The sequence below is a fragment of the Simochromis diagramma genome, unplaced genomic scaffold, assembly GCF_900408965.1.
Source record: "Simochromis diagramma unplaced genomic scaffold, fSimDia1.1 OVJJ01000816.1, whole genome shotgun sequence".
Lineage (NCBI taxonomy): Eukaryota > Metazoa > Chordata > Actinopteri > Cichliformes > Cichlidae > Simochromis > Simochromis diagramma.
The window spans coordinates 12,358,001-12,373,387 of record NW_024386908.1 but is presented as its reverse complement, the minus strand read 5'-3'; the positions used below and the strand labels follow the sequence as shown (position 1 = coordinate 12,373,387).

The window sequence follows — 15,387 nt, the reverse complement described above, 5'->3', positions numbered from 1 at the left end:
TATTTTAGTATTTTATTTGTTCCTGAGTAAATCGGTTTGGCTGAGATTAAAGTTATAGTTTTTACATGGCTGAATAAATGTCAAGCAGACAGCTGATTATCAGACATGTGAGATGCTCTAGAATATTCTCCGGTGTCCTGTTATATTTTAGATAGCAAGGAGTTTATTAAACTTCACCGAAACAATCTGCAAATTTCATTAAAATTTAATAAACTATCATCTTGTCTTTATTTTTAGTTAGCACATACCTTAAACACTTAAAGCTGTAAGCTAATGATAGTTATATAAGAGCAGATGCTGCTGGTGCAATAAGCTGAACGTTTTAGGTCCAATGGATGATGATCTGATTAGTCGACTAATCGCAAAAATAATCGGTGACTAGTAGACTATCAAAATAATCGTTTGTGGCAGCCCTAGTCTGCAGGCAAAAGAGCACTGCAAGAGTCTGGGGATGGAGAATCCTGTGTGCTCTGTGGCCAACTAGCTGTTTCCAGATGGCAGGGTTATTGCAGGGCACCAGCAGGTAATGCATTCATATATTCTTGCTGCTTTAATATACCGTGAATCTATTGTGTTCTCTTTTCTGTCTTCTCTCAACCATCAAAGAAGTTGTTAGAGCTGCTCTTGTCATTCTGCTGTCTTCTTTGACTTCTCAGGCTCTGGATTTCCTCCAGGAAAACTCTCGGCGCCTAAAGTTCATGCGGACCAAAACTCTCCCAGTCAGTGGTGCGTTCCATACTGAGCTGATGGCATCGGCTACTGAACCCCTCGGAGAGGTGCTCCGGCAGGTGGAGGTCAGTCAGCCACTTTATCCAAAAGGGATTAACATATTTTCTGAAACATGCATTCAATTACTCTGTAAAGCTACACCAGTCCTCATTTTTTTAAGATAACCCATCCTATTCAGTCTGACTCGGAAAGTTAAATGGAAAGTACACCCAAGATTTTACATCTGGTATTCAGCCATTCAAACTGCCCTCCGTCTTCAGAGTGAGGGAAAGTCTTCCCTTCACCATGAACTCAAACTGAAGAGACGGATCCAGCGGGAAAACAGTCAGCGGGAACGCAGCCGGAGCGCCCGCAGCAGCTGCAGCAGCAGGGGCAGCCAATCTGATGACTTGACTATCCATGAGACGGAGAAAGACAGAAAAAGAGAAAGACAAACAGGACTTAGAGATTGAAAACATTATCAAGGTAAGTGAGGGCTATAAGAATCTTTTTTTGTAATATTTATTTAATTACATCATGCACCAAACTATCCATGGTAGTGATTATTTAACTAATTCATAGTGGCACTGGGCAGCTGCCAGTGCAGTTCATTTTCTCCATTTAAAAAGTACCATGTACACTCACTGGCCACATTTTTGTTAGATACACCTGTTGAGCTGCTCATTAGGTCAAATACCTAATCAGCCTATCACATGGCAGCAGCTCAGTGCATTTAGGCATGTATACGTTAATAAGACGACCTGCTGAAGGTCAAAGGAGATTTAAATGACTTTGAACATGCATTGTTGTTTGTGTCGGACAGGCTTGTCTGAGTATTTCAGAAACTGTACAACCATCTAACCGGTTTATAGAAAATGGTCTGAAATGGAGGAAATCTCCTGTGAGCAGCACTTCTCTGGGAAAAAATCACTTGTTGGTGCCAAAGATCAAAAGCGGAATGAGCAGATTACTTACAGCTGTAAGGAAAGCAACATGAACTCAAATACCCACTTACTTCAATCAAGTTATCAAGAAGAGCACCGCTGAAAGCACAATACGTTGAACCTCGAAGCTGATGGCCTAGTGTCACCTGCTGGATAGAGGTGAAAACACAAACCAAACAATGGCACTTTCATCTGTTTCACAGCATGCACGGGAACTGGAAACTCGCCGAAGGGAGGCAGAGGAGAGAGAGCGGAGGAAGCAGAGGGAGGTGCAGATGGAACTGGAAAGACAGCTGAAAGAGGCTGAGATGGTAAAAAAAAGTTTTCCACTTGACACCAATTATGTACAGAGTCTTTTCTCCTTGACTTTGATCTTTGAGAACTGCAGCAAAATGTTGACTGTCATTATAAAATTCACAACTAGTCTTTAATGATTTGGAAAAATGGTTATGACAGTCCAGGAAAAGGTGATTCAGGAATAGGTCAGTTTATACCGCTCTGTTGGTGCATCTGTTTATGTAGCTGTGTGTGTGTGCATAGATAAAAGACAGCATGCAGGCTGAGATGCAGGTGAAGGAAAAGGAGGCTGAACAACAGAAGAAGAGGATCAGGGAGCTGGAGCTGACACAGCAGCAGCTGGAAGTTGCCCTTAATATGGAGATCCAGGCTCGGCTGGAGGAGGAGAGGGCCAGACTGGAGCTTGAGCGGTAACAATGGATTTCTAACTCTTATTATGGCCCTTTATTATTTTATTTGTGATGGAGATCTGAGATATCCATGAGAAGTATTAACATTTTCAGTTGCTTCTTCCCTTTTTCCCCTCCTTCAGGTTGCTGCAGGCTGAAGATGAAAAGAGGAAACATTTCCAGCTCCTCCAGGAGCAGCAACGTACAATGCAAAACCTCAGCCCCATACAGGAGCTGTCAGATGGCAGTCCCGATGAGGACACCCCCTCAGCCCTCAACTCTGCCTCTCAGGAGCTCCAGGATCTGCAGGCATCTCGCCAAAGAAGCCACCAGCGTCTGGAGGTGAGCAAGTTTGTTTTGACTGGCTTTGTGAGCAGCATCTTATTTAGTGCTCTTCTAAAACAACACTGATGAGGATGCCTGCATGATTTTTATTTCCAGGAGGTTCAGGAGAGGCTGAGGAATGCCAGTCAACATGTACGGCACTGGAACATCCAGCTGAACCGACTGATGACCCCCATTACTCCTGCAGGTGCGGTATTCACTTTGCCTCTTTGCAGCACAGACTTCTGGAACAGAGTGTTAGTATAGTTAATAACAGTGTAGACCATATAATCTGTCGGATAATTGCATTAAACTGCTACAAAAGGCACCTACCCCCAAACATGTCAAGAGATTCATTCAGTGACTTGAATGAAAGAATCTGACTCACCTCAAGTTAATTAAAATTAAAACTAAATCTTATTATGATTTAAACACGGAAATCTTAAAAGGAAAAATAACCGCATGCACAGTTGTTACAGGCTGCAAACATGTTTTATACTGCTTTGAAGTCTGGGACAGCATCATAAGAGGCATAACTGATCTCACCGTAGTCCCATGAAGACTCAAGATGAGTGTTTTCACGACTGCCATCTTGGTGTTTTGAAATCAGGCATGATGAATGAAGGGAAGAACTGTCTGTTAAGGTTCTCAGTCGTTCAGGTCATCGTAGTCTAAGGAGCTTGGAAAGAAAAGCATCTGGACTTCTTTAAGCTTCTTGAAGAGCGTTTCACCTCTCATTCAAGAAGCTTCTTCAGTTCTCTGAAGAAATTCTGAACTGAAGAAGCTTCTCAGATGAGAGGTGAAACATCTTCAAGAAACTTAAAGAAGTCCAGATGCTTTTCTTTCCAAGCTCCTTAGACTGTAGTTAAACTTCACACACTGGACTTGTCAGTCACACATCCTTCGCCAGTAGGCATTCCCAGAATGATCTTTCCCCTTCTGACGCTTAGAATGACCAAATATGTGCAAAATGGACAATTCAACATGCCACCATGTCAGTCTTTTATTAAATATGACATGAAACAAATGACTGAGCCATTAAATTTGTCACAAAGGTGTTCACCTAATTCCAGGCAAATGGAATAGACTTCTATGGGACCATAAGTCTTTTTGCACTTTGACATTTGTTTTACTTTTCAGATCTGTAACCTATAACTTTTATACTGTATGTGTTTTGATCATAGGAGTCTACGGGGACTTACTTACTTTTAGCACGTTTGATGATGTTGGCTTCTTTTTTCAGTACTGGAGCTTCCTGCTCATTGAAGACTTTTCTAAAAGGAAATGCTTAATCCAAAATCTTAATCTCAAATTTTAAGAGAGAGCTTCACTGCTAAGCTCTCATCTGTGTGGGTGTCACGGTTCGCTTGAGGACTCACACGCAGGACTCAGAGGCACAGTCAGTATTTATTACAGTTCCACCAGGTGTATATACAAACAGTGCAGGGAATAGTGCTATATACAAAGCGGTGACAGGGAAAAGGCTCCGGCGAAATCCAGGTAGGGAAAAGACACTTGCTCCTCTTCTGACTCTCTCTCCAAACACTCACACAAAAAGGGAATCCACTCGGGGAATGCAGAGTCGGGTCCAGGGGATCTATGTACAGAAGGAAACACACGTTAGAGGTTTTGCACAGGGAAGCAAAAGAGAACTTGCTCATAGCCGGGCTGCACTGACGCGAGTCACACACAACGATCCAGCGATGAGTAGAAGCCACTCCCTGGCTTAAATGCTGGCTGCACTGATGAGGCCCAGGTGTTTCCTCTTCAGAGGGGCGTGGGCCGAGGGCGTGAACCCACCATGAGTTCCGCCCTGGCGAGAGAGAGAGAGAGAGAGAGAGCAAGAGAGAGAACACTACTAGTCAGCGGCCTGCTGATCCCCTGGCCGTGACAGTGGGGTTCAAATCCCTTATTCAGATTAAGATTTTATGTGACATTACATTGGCAAAAATTACATTTACTTGAATAATGTGAGTATTGGAGTAAGTACTTGAGTAATTTTTGAATAACTTTAATTTTGTAATGTGCATATTTTATGAATAATGATGTTTCAATACTTTAATCTACTGAATAAGTAAGAATTAGACTTAATAATCTTTTTACTTTAAAAAGGGAAATTGTGTACAATCTTTTATTCTCCAAAATGCACATAATAAAAATGTTTTGGGGAATGTATATGCTTTTTAAAAACCAATTGCTTCTTACCTGATGCATGCTATAACTTTCAGCAAAACTGAACTAAAATTTGTTAACAAGCTTACCAAATAAGAAATGTTTTGTGAATTTTCTTTGCAGAGCGACTGGAAAGCCGGCTGTTATCAAAGCCCACATGCCCTAAAAAGGAGGACGCGCTGGCCAGTAATGAGTTCATCACTAAGTTTAAGATAAGAGTTGATCAGAATAGAGGCGATGATGAAAGTCTGGAGCATCAGTTGGAGGCTGCCAACCTGTCTGATGAATCGTTCCAGGCCCAGACAGAAGTCAACGGACAAATATGATCACAGACATTTTAAAAACGTGAGTTGAGAGTTAAGGGGGAAAAATATTGTAATAAGTATATATTTGAATTGCACACTAAGATATAAAGTGATGGCAGCGAGCACAGTGTTGCAGGATTTCATTAAAAACACATCTGACTAAGACCAACTGAAATTTAGAGTTGTGTATAATAAAGTTTATTCATGATTAATAAAACAAATCTGTAATATTTTTCTTTCTCTTTTGTCCATTTGAATCTCGCTACAGCTTAAATAAAAGAAAAGAATATGTTTTGAATAAATTAAACTCTATTCTCTCTTTTTCTTTCTTTCTTTTTTTCTTGGTGGGTTTTCATTTGCAATCAAACGCAACATTATACAATTATATAGTATAGTAAGAAATATCCTTTAACTTAATTTAGTATTTGTTTTTTCATTTTTGTTTTTATTGTTTCCCCTTCAGTTTTGTGCTTATAACATGTTCTGATCTGACATATTATGCAGTAAATTATTTTTGCAATAACTTAACAGGCCATTGTGGGAGCCAACATTCACTTATCAAAGACATATTTGTATATTCTGTGGGCTGCTTTATGGTTGTGTCATTTAGAAACATAAGCCACAACAGACTTCCACCGGAGAGTACTTAAAAATGTATTTTTATGTAAAGATATTTTAATAACTACTATATTAAGAGAGAACCTATTGTTACATGGATTAATTGTACAAACTGTAGAGAAATAAGTTTAAGCGTGCAACTTTTTATTCATTTTTAACTGTATTAATGTTTTTATGTTGATACAGCCGCCTCATATCTGTTTCCTCAGTGTTTTTTAAACCATGTACTCCATCCATGAGTAAGAACATGAATAAATTCCTTTCCAAATTTGTAGTTCTTTTTTCCAACTGTTTTTAGTATATATGTAACATTTCTTTACACACAAATGCAGGTATTCTTTTGCACCAAGACGTTAAAGAAATGCTAAGAAAAAATGAAAATACTACGTTGCAACCTGTGTGTGTGTGTATATATATCTGTATCAATATAGATATATATGTGTATTCGTACCCTTTTTTCATCATCTAGTTTCCTGTGCCAGATCTTCTACTGATCCACTGAGGCAGACATGTAAAAAAACATGAACTAAAGCATATTTCTGTATATAAACAGGACTTTAAATCTTTATCAACAGCTACTTTAGAGGAAATTCTTCAATAAACTGCAACCAAAGGCTCAACTCAGAGGACAAAACCCAACCTGTTATAAATAGTGTGACAGCAAACTTTCTCTTGTGTAAAGTTACAAATAGGAGTAATTATCCACAGGAGCTTTTATACATAATGAAGTTATAATTCGTCCTGTAGAAATTGTACATTTAAGCTATATAGTTCCCTCTGTGATAACTCTGCTATGAATGCCTCTTATTAACTTTTATGCTTTTACAACCCACTATGAGCAAACACTCAGCAACAGTGGGAAGGAAAAACTCCCTTCTTGAAGGAAAAAACCTCTGGTAGAACCAGGAAATCTGTCTAAACTAGTTGGGGGTTAGAGCAACAGATGCAAGTCTTCAGAGCATTTGCAGTGTGACTGTCTTTGTGCACACTTTAACCTGATTCAGTTTTCTTATTTGTCAAAATGCACCATGGGTGAAAAAAACAAAACAAAACAAAATAGTAATGAAGGAGAATCCTCAGCAAAGATGAATTAAACAAGTTTTATTTTGATCAAATTTTACTTTAAGTAAAACACATCTTTATTTGATGACATTAAAGTCATCAAATAAAGACAGTTTTGATGGAGCTCCTGACCCAGCCCAAGCTCTCTATGAAGACGAGGAAAAACTCCCCAGGGGGCCAGATCGATGGGAAGAAACCTCGGGAAAGCCCATTCAAAGAGAGATCCCCTTTCCTGGGATGGCTGGGGGGGTTACAGGAACTCCAAAAAAGCTACATTTTTTTAAATTTATTTTTTAAGATCGACCCACTCTATCTATTCCTGTCCAACAGAAAAAAGAAAGGAAGTTACTACAACGTATCACACTTGCATGATAAGGTGTGAATTGTGTGTTTGTGTGTGTGTGTGTGTTATCTTAGCCAGGGGTGAAGCTGGAGCTCCTCCAGTGTTGGGCGCTTCTCCGGGGCTGTAGTTAAACATGCCTCCAAGAAATTCCGGCAATCTTGAAAGAAAGAAAAGATCAAAAAGATGAAGATGATAGTTCTAGTGATCCAAGGCATCAGTGAATCTGGAAGTGTGAAGTTTTCTTACCTGTGGACAGACGCTTTTTGATGCTCAGTTTCTTTGTGAGGAACCTCTCGGTACTAAAGTCCCGTGCATGAAGCGCTTCATACAACACCACTCCCATTTGCCACACCGTGGTGGGTCCACACCTGTAGCAGCTCCTCCTGTACCACTCGGGAGGGGTGTGAAGAGGAGTGCCTAACAAATAGACACAATTACAATTTCTTCTAAAACAAAAGACACAAATTGTTACATCTGTGAAAAGCAGGAGCAGAATATGTTACCATAGAAGATGCGATACAGAGATCGCCGTTTAACAAAGCAGCTCAGTCCAAAGTCAATGATGCGAACTCGAGGCACATCTGAGCCGGTCTCAATCAGAATGTTTTCTCCCTTGATGTCCCGATGAAAGATGTGTTTATCCTCAAGTTCCTTTACAGCATCAACTAGTTGCTTCAGAATGACCTGGAAAAGATGAAAAACACAATAATGAGTTAATGCTTTTCTGCCTTGATTGAATGCTGTACAGTCTAAGGCTCTCCCAGTCAACCTACCTTGGCCTTGTCCTCTGGTAAAGTTCTTCCATTTTCTGCTTTGTATTTTTGCAGGTCCACAGCAGGGACAGGTCTCTCCAGCACCAGGATCAGCTCTTTGCCAAGGTCGAACCACTCCAGCAAGGACACAGGTGCTGATATTCCCACTGACCCTTCTGCTTCACCTGCAAGTTTAAGCATAATGGCCACTTCCACCGAGAGCATCTTCCCATTTTCATCCTGAAATATTACAACAAAGTGGATGATGAGGAACGCCGCATTCAATCCAGTAATGTAAAACTAATTCAAGTGTTGGACGCTTACCGCCACTTTGCAGTAGACTTTATTTTTGGGAATGTGTTTGATGGCAACCTAGAAGACACAGAGCATTGGTGAGCATTTCCTCAGTATGACATAATGAAAGGTGGAAACACAGCAGACGTCTCAGTTTACGATATTATCCATTATCTGCGTTACTGCCTGTCTTACTACCATCATCTGAACACTTACTGGAAAACGATCTTCTATCCGGTAGCCAGAAAACACTGCTCCGCAGCCTCCTTCTCCGAGCTGGTGCTCCTCCACATATCTGGCTTGGAATTCACCTGAACAGACAAAACAGCAAATCTTGTTTTATTACAGCTGTGACACAAATTACTCTCCTCTGTAGCCTAAATGTTCCTTCTGCCCTTCCCCTGAATATAAAACCCAAGCTGCTTGCTACTTACGTTTTTGGTCTGCTACTGATTTTTTGTCCTGGTCCACATTCCTTTTTTTTTTCTTGGGTGACTCTCTGTTGTCTCCCGCGGCCTTTCTTTTGCCATTTTTTGCACACTCCTGTTTGTTGTTCAAGTCTGGAGATGCGGAAAACACCAAAAGCACATCAGCTCACTGGATGATAGACACAAACACTAAACACCAATATCTTAAACCTAGCAACCACACTTAATCTACCCCCTTATTCAACTAATTAGCCTACCTTTACCAGAGTCCAACAAGGAGGATGCTTGCTCCTTGTCACCGCTCGTATGGTCGAGAAGTTTAGCCTTCTTTGCTTTCTTTGTTGTGCCCTCTTCATCTTGCACAACCTTGCGCTTCACTCCTTTGACCACATCTGAGCTGGTGGAAGGACCAGCCTGCTCAGCGACCCTCCTCCTTTTTATTGGGGTCTTCTTTTCAGGACTGGCCTTTCTTTTAGCAGTCCTGCTCTTACAATCTATAAACGACAACAACACAGTGGTGAAAAAGAGTCCCCGACATCAGGACTGGAAGCAGTTTGATGGCAAAGAATTTGAAATTGCTTTTGCTTAAATGATCACAAGTTTATTCTTGGGATAAAAAAAAACTGACCAGTGCGAATTGATACTAGGTTTACTAAGTCTTAGATCTTGATGACACTTGTTGGTCTGTTTTTACTGTTGAGTCCAAGAATAAACTTATTACATTATTTTACCAAAAGACCGGTAACCTTTCTTTGATTAGACATCTTGTATTAAAGCTATTTTCAATCAAACATATGATTCAATTGCTCTAAAAATGATGCACACAGTGTCAACATTTCTAGGATTTGGATTTTACCAGGATTTTATTTTATTATTTTACTTACCTTGATCTCCTGAATCTTTCTTATCAGCCGGAGTGGTCATTTTTCTTGTTTCCTTTTTCATTGTAATTTCGGAGAACTTTTAAAATCGAAAATGTAAACCGTAATGAGTTAATACTGACTTAATATTCCTTCAAATGTGCACCTTTCAAATGCTTGACTTTTCTAACTGAATTCTGTAAGTGAGCTTTATAAGTAAACTCTGGAAACTACGGCAACACAACATAGAATCTTGCCTTTCAGTGACTTCACTGACTGCCAGTAGTTCAAAGTAGTTTACAGAAAAACATTGGCAGACAAAGCCATAATATTTCATATAATTCAATCATTTCATATCAATTAAACAGTTTCTTTCATTATCTTTCATCATTTGTATAAAGACCTCATCTATGGATGACAGTATGAAGATTTGTGGTTGACCACACACTAATAAACACAGTGTCAGCTACATTGTCATCTGATTTAAAGTATTTATTATGTACATTTAACTGTCATGGTACTGAGTCTGTGACCCAGTGTTTTGTGTTTGTTCATTTATATTCATTGATTATTCTTATGTATGTTTTTGGTTCTCTTTATTGTTTTCTTCTTGTGTTATATTCTTAGGCTTTAGGTTTCTGTTACTTTGCCTTGCCCCTGTGTCCCACGTGTCATGTCTAGTCATTCTTGTTTCCATGTTCCCCAATTTCTCCCCAGTCAGTCATGTCTCTGTGTCAACTCTGTGTCTTTGTAAAAGTCTCTTGTTTGCTGTTTTACTTTGATAGTCATGTGTGCTGTGTTAGTGTTTTCATGTCTGTGAAGGTTCTCAGTCATCAAGGTCATCGTAGTCTAAGGAGTTTGGAAAGAAAGCGTCTGGACTTGAAGTTGCTTGAAGATGTTTCACCTTCTCGGATGAAAAGAACTTAAAAGAGGTCCAGACGTTTTCTTTCTAAGCTCCTTAGACTATGTTAGTGTTTTCAGTTTTCCTTCCCCATGGCCTTGTTGTTTGTGATTTCTCACAGCTGTGCTCTCATCCTGTGTCTTATTCCCTCATTTATCCCTCTGTGTATTTAAGCCCATTGTTTTCCTCTGTTTGCTGTTGGGTTGTCTGTGTATCATCCATGACAATTAAATGAAATAGCAAATGCAACTACAATTTCAATGAGATTCATTCCTGGCATTCTACTGCGGTGGCTGAAAGTAGACACCAAGCATTATCACTGTAACTGATGTAAATATTGGACTTGGAGGGGATTCATCTGATAGACTGATGCAAACATTACTGTGAGGAAAATTTTGAATCTCCCAATTTTCTTTTTTTCTGAAAGAAAGAAAGTTGGTTACTGTATCACATTTGTATGGCAAGATGTGAATTCAGTATGCGTGTGTGTTTGTGTCAGAGAGGAGTTTATCTGAGCCAGGGGTAAAGCAGGAGGTCCTCCAGCATTGGGCACTTCTCCAGGACTTTGTTAAAACTTGTTTTCAAGACATCTGAAATGAAAGAAGGACAAGAGATATTGAGATGATAATTCCAGTGATCCAAGCGATCACACTGATTTTCTGCAAAATATTCTTTTTGAGAGTCATTCGGCTGGGCAGGGGGTATAACACATCTGCAATGCAGCAACATCTGCTCTCTGGGCCTGTGTGAGAGTGTTATCTCAATGGCGGGAATGAGGATGTTGGAATTTGGCATCTCAGGCACCAACTCATCTCTTTCCTTAACCGGGCTCACCAGAGATTGGTTTCAGCCTCTCTCCATGCTTTAAGGAGGTTGAGTTGATAAATCTGACTGGCCCCTCCCCTGTCTGACCATATCTCTTCATAGTCAACACCAATGTTTTCACCGTGTGACCATGAATGGTCCTTACCACTTGGCAAGTAATTTCGAGCTAGAAGAAGGGAGTAAGACAAGCACTTTATGTCCCTGTTAAAATACAATTACATTTTATCAAATATCACTAAGCAGTCCTTACCTTTAAATGCAGCCTGGTTTCTTTCTCTTTCTTTCTATATCTCTGAGTGAAGTTAGCTCTCATTCTTTCTCTTCCTGTGAAATACAGCACGTGGAGCTTTAGCTAGCAACACACTGTGACACAGTTAGTGTTTGTTGCGGTGATAGAAATGCTGCATTTGAAATTACCTGACACAACATTTTACTCCCTTTTATGTTCACTCCTTTTTTTCTGAAGTACCGCAAATTATGGGCACGTGGGGTTGTTCTGGTGTTGTGCTAAAAATAAATAAATCAAAACTACGGTACATGGTTTGCTCTTTCATCTCTTTTTATGCGACATCCTCTACTGATTAAAACGTGACTGCCTTTCATGTGTCACTGTTTAGGCTCAAATCTCATTGTTTGAAGGCCTGCAGTGACGTGAAATATTAACTTCCCCCAAATGCGTTAAACCCAAAGTAACGAGTTTGTTTTGAAAATATACGGAGTGGAAACTACAGATATTTGTTTAAAAATGTAGGGAGTAAAAATTAAGTACAGCAAGGAAGTTTTTTTTTTTTACTTTTTTACTTCCTACCTGTGGAGCCAATTAAGCTAAATTTAAGAAGCGCATGTCAGTGTATACTTAAAAGCTCTTATGGTTATTTTCACTTTGTAGACAAATTAAAGCACAGAAAAGAAAAACACGATACATTAGAGCATGACATACTTTGACCTGAGGTGGCGCTGCAGCGTGAAAGAGCCTGAACGTCAACCAGAAGAAGACGAGAATAAACTCCGTATAAACAACATGGCGTCTCCCTGTGAGGTGTCATGCCGAGCAGATGTCAGAGTTGAGTTCAAGCAAAGTTGACTCTTTCGGTGATTACAGTTTGTCCGGGCGGGCTGTGCGTCTTATTTCATCTGCAGACACGTCGTTGGATGAGGAACAGCTCATGTTGGCATCAGTGGCAGTCAGGATGGCAGCATCTTCCAGAGGGAAGGTCAGGTCGCTGGTCTCTCTGAGCAGGACGCTGTACACCAACAAGCCCGGTTCCACAGCTGGAGATTACCCTTCTCCAGCTGAAGCCCCCGCTTCTCCCCCGAACAGCGAGCCAGCCGCGGCGCCTCAGCGGAGACCCAAAAAAGACCCCAGCGGCTGCTCCGTGCTCCTCTTCCCCGGTCAGGGCAGCCAGTTTGTGGGCATGGGCAGAGGACTTTTGAAATACCCCAACGTTAAAGAAATGTTCACCGTAGCCCAGAAGATCCTGGGTTACGACCTGCTGTCTCTGTGTCTGGAGGGCCCCGAGGACGAGCTGCAGAAAACGGTTCACTGTCAGCCGGCGGTGTTTGTCACCTCCCTGGCTGCTGTGGAGAGACTCAACCAAGAAAACCCCAAAGTAAGTGCCAGATAAATGTCTGGAAAAAGGACAATAACTGCAGGTCCTGCCTTCTTAAATGTGGCCATTTTATCTTTAAAAAAAAAAAAATACTGCTACAGTAATATTAATTTATATTTAAAATGTGCGCACATTATGTATGACGGTGTGGATGAATGATGCTTGTTGTAAGAAAGCATTTTGAGTGCCCAGTAGAAGAGCATCTTTCAAATGCAAAGTTTCTCATTTCAACTTTAATTACTGCACCTGATTAAGGCGATAGAGTAAATAAGGCTTCCAACAGTGGTTATTTCTTATTATCACATCTTGTTTTTATTGTTTTTATCAGTAGATTGTTGTTTCACTCCCACCAAAAACATCACCGTAAATAATCTTCTGATTCAGAATGACCATTTAAAAAAATAAACAAATTGTTCTGAGTTAATTTCAGTTACGGATGTATCAGTGACGTAAATGATATATCGGTCATAATCGGGAGGCTGTTACATTTTTATTTTTTTGACTTGTTTCCTGCTGTACACAGGCCATTGAGATGTGTGTTGCTGCTGCAGGTTTCAGTGTCGGAGAATTTGCTGCTCTTGTCTTTTCTGGGGCGATGAACTTTGCAGAAGGTAGAAAGATTTCTTTTTTGGGGGTTTTTTGTGCATTAGTAAAAGGTGTTTTAATCACAACTTTGGTTAATATTCTGTATTTACTCCTTATGCATCTTCTAGCTTTGTATGCAGTGAAGGTGCGAGCGGAGACTATGCAGAAGGCCTCAGAACTGGTTCCCAGTGGGATGCTGTCAGTCATTGGTAGACCTCAGGCTCAGTATAATTATGCCTGTCTGCAGGCAAAAGAGCACTGCAAGAGTCTGGGGATGGAGAATCCTGTGTGCTCTGTGGCCAACTACCTGTTTCCAGATGGCAGGGTTATTGCAGGGCACCAGCAGGTAATGCATTCATATATTCTTGCTGCTTTAATATACCGTGAATCTATTGTGTTCTCTTTTCTGTCTTCTCTCAACCATCAAAGAAGTTGTTAGAGCTGCTCTTGTCATTTCTGCTGTCTTCTTTGACTTCTCAGGCTCTGGATTTCCTCCAGGAAAACTCTCGGCGCCTAAAGTTCATGCGGACCAAAACTCTCCCAGTCAGTGGTGCGTTCCATACTGAGCTGATGGCATCGGCTACTGAACCCCTCAGAGAGGTGCTCCGGCAGGTGGAGGTCAGTCAGCCACTTTATCCAAAAGGGATTAACATATTTTCTGAAATATGCATTCAATTACTCTGTAAAGCTACACCAGTCCTCATTTTTTTGAGATAACCCATCCTATTCAGTCTGACTCGGAAAGTTAAATGGAAAGTACACCCAAGATTTTACATCTGGTCCTTATCAGGTCTTAAAATTAAGTAAATACAAGCACATATGAGCTGCAAAACAACATATAACACAGTGTCATTTATTTAATTAAAAAAATATGCCTAAATAAGCAACACTGTAAAGAAGATTTGGCCATGTTAGGGACTGATAAAGTCAGGGTCCATGTGTTGTTCATCTGACATTGTATTTAAATCATTTTTGAGCCTCCTAACCACAAGTTTCATTTCCGATTTCCTATTCGTCCCCTTCCCGTCCAGGTACGACGTCCTGAGATCAGCGTCTACTCCAACGTAGATGGAAAACGTTACATGAACGAGAGCCACGTGCGCAGGCAGCTGGTTAAGCAGCTGGTGTCACCCGTGAAATGGGAGCAGACCCTGCACGAGATCTACGAGAGGACGCAAGGACAGCATTTCCCACACACCTACGAGGTCGGACCCGGAAGGCAGCTGGGCGCCACGCTTCAGAAGTGCAACAGGAAGGCATACCAAACGTACGCCCATGTGGAAGTCACCGCATATGAAGACTGATAAAGCTCCTGTGGTTGCTTCTTGTCTTTATACAAGTGTGTAATTAAAGATTTTTGTAATTTCTTTTTTTAATTTACAATGTTGTCACATTTTTGTCATTAAGAAGTTTATTTGGCGTCACATGAAAAAGCAGTTTCAAATCTTGAACAGAAAGTCCAGCTCCCTTCATTGTACACTAAGCAATGCTACATATCATTTGAAAAAAATTTGGCCTCTTAAACCAGTAAGAAACAAATCTGGATACAAAAGACTGCAATCCAGCAACAGTCCAGTCAACATGTTTTCTGACATGAATCAACATGTCACTGCTACAATAAACTGGCCAACTCCTTAGGCAAGGCTAGATTTCCTTTAAACAATTTACTCCCAACTAATTTTACATTATACTTTTTTTTTTTCTTCTCTTTTGAGAGAAGAGGTTGTCATCCTCACTTTCAACTTCAATACCGCTCAATAAAAACAGTTATTAAAAAAAGGGAAAAGTCAAAGTAAACAGCAAGAGAAAACAGCAGTAATTCTCACTCGATAGCAAACATATTTTGACAAACATGGCTGAGAAGACCTGCTCGTGGCCCTCTTAAGCTTTCTGCTCCGTCCATAGTGCACTGAAAATGGTCACCATGGCCACCAGTGCCACAGTAACAAGTGCTCCTCTGTTCCACCGTC

General features: G+C 40.6%; 3 protein-coding genes across 5 annotated transcripts; 2 read left to right on the top strand and 1 right to left on the bottom strand.

Moving 5' to 3' along the window:
* Window positions 1-360: 360 nt before the first annotated feature.
* On the top strand, window positions 361-6,031 carry LOC120735795 (differentially expressed in FDCP 6 homolog). 3 transcript variants are annotated; one of them, XM_040035462.1, is made up of 9 exons: window positions 361-523; window positions 657-794; window positions 990-1,194; window positions 1,532-1,687; window positions 1,856-1,963; window positions 2,193-2,359; window positions 2,482-2,680; window positions 2,780-2,870; window positions 4,958-6,031. In XM_040035462.1, exons 3-9 carry the CDS (start codon window positions 1,129-1,131, stop codon window positions 5,158-5,160), a joined length of 990 nt encoding a protein of 329 aa, XP_039891396.1. In that variant the 5' UTR covers window positions 361-523; window positions 657-794; window positions 990-1,128; the 3' UTR covers window positions 5,161-6,031. The 3 variants fall into 3 exon arrangements, with proteins under 3 accessions (XP_039891396.1, XP_039891394.1, XP_039891397.1); XM_040035460.1 differs by having other exon boundaries at window positions 964-1,194; XM_040035463.1 differs by lacking the exons at window positions 361-523; window positions 657-794; window positions 1,532-1,687 and having other exon boundaries at window positions 964-1,194.
* A 1,072-nt stretch (window positions 6,032-7,103) lies between these two features.
* Window positions 7,104-9,818, bottom strand: LOC120735792 (serine/threonine-protein kinase pim-2-like). The gene is made up of 9 exons (XM_040035457.1): window positions 9,521-9,818; window positions 8,894-9,130; window positions 8,643-8,768; window positions 8,425-8,519; window positions 8,239-8,286; window positions 7,936-8,154; window positions 7,666-7,846; window positions 7,409-7,579; window positions 7,104-7,319 (listed from the first exon to the last, which is right to left on the bottom strand). Exons 1-9 carry the CDS (start codon window positions 9,579-9,581, stop codon window positions 7,228-7,230), a joined length of 1,230 nt encoding a protein of 409 aa, XP_039891391.1. The 5' UTR covers window positions 9,582-9,818; the 3' UTR covers window positions 7,104-7,227.
* Window positions 9,819-12,150: 2,332 nt separating this feature from the next.
* On the top strand, window positions 12,151-15,204 carry mcat (malonyl CoA:ACP acyltransferase (mitochondrial)). Its single transcript, XM_040035454.1, has 5 exons — window positions 12,151-12,832; window positions 13,356-13,443; window positions 13,546-13,763; window positions 13,898-14,035; window positions 14,449-15,204. The coding sequence occupies exons 1-5, from the start codon at window positions 12,278-12,280 to the stop codon at window positions 14,719-14,721; spliced, it is 1,272 nt and encodes a 423-aa protein (XP_039891388.1). The 5' UTR covers window positions 12,151-12,277; the 3' UTR covers window positions 14,722-15,204.
* The last annotated feature ends 183 nt before the right edge of the window (window positions 15,205-15,387 follow it).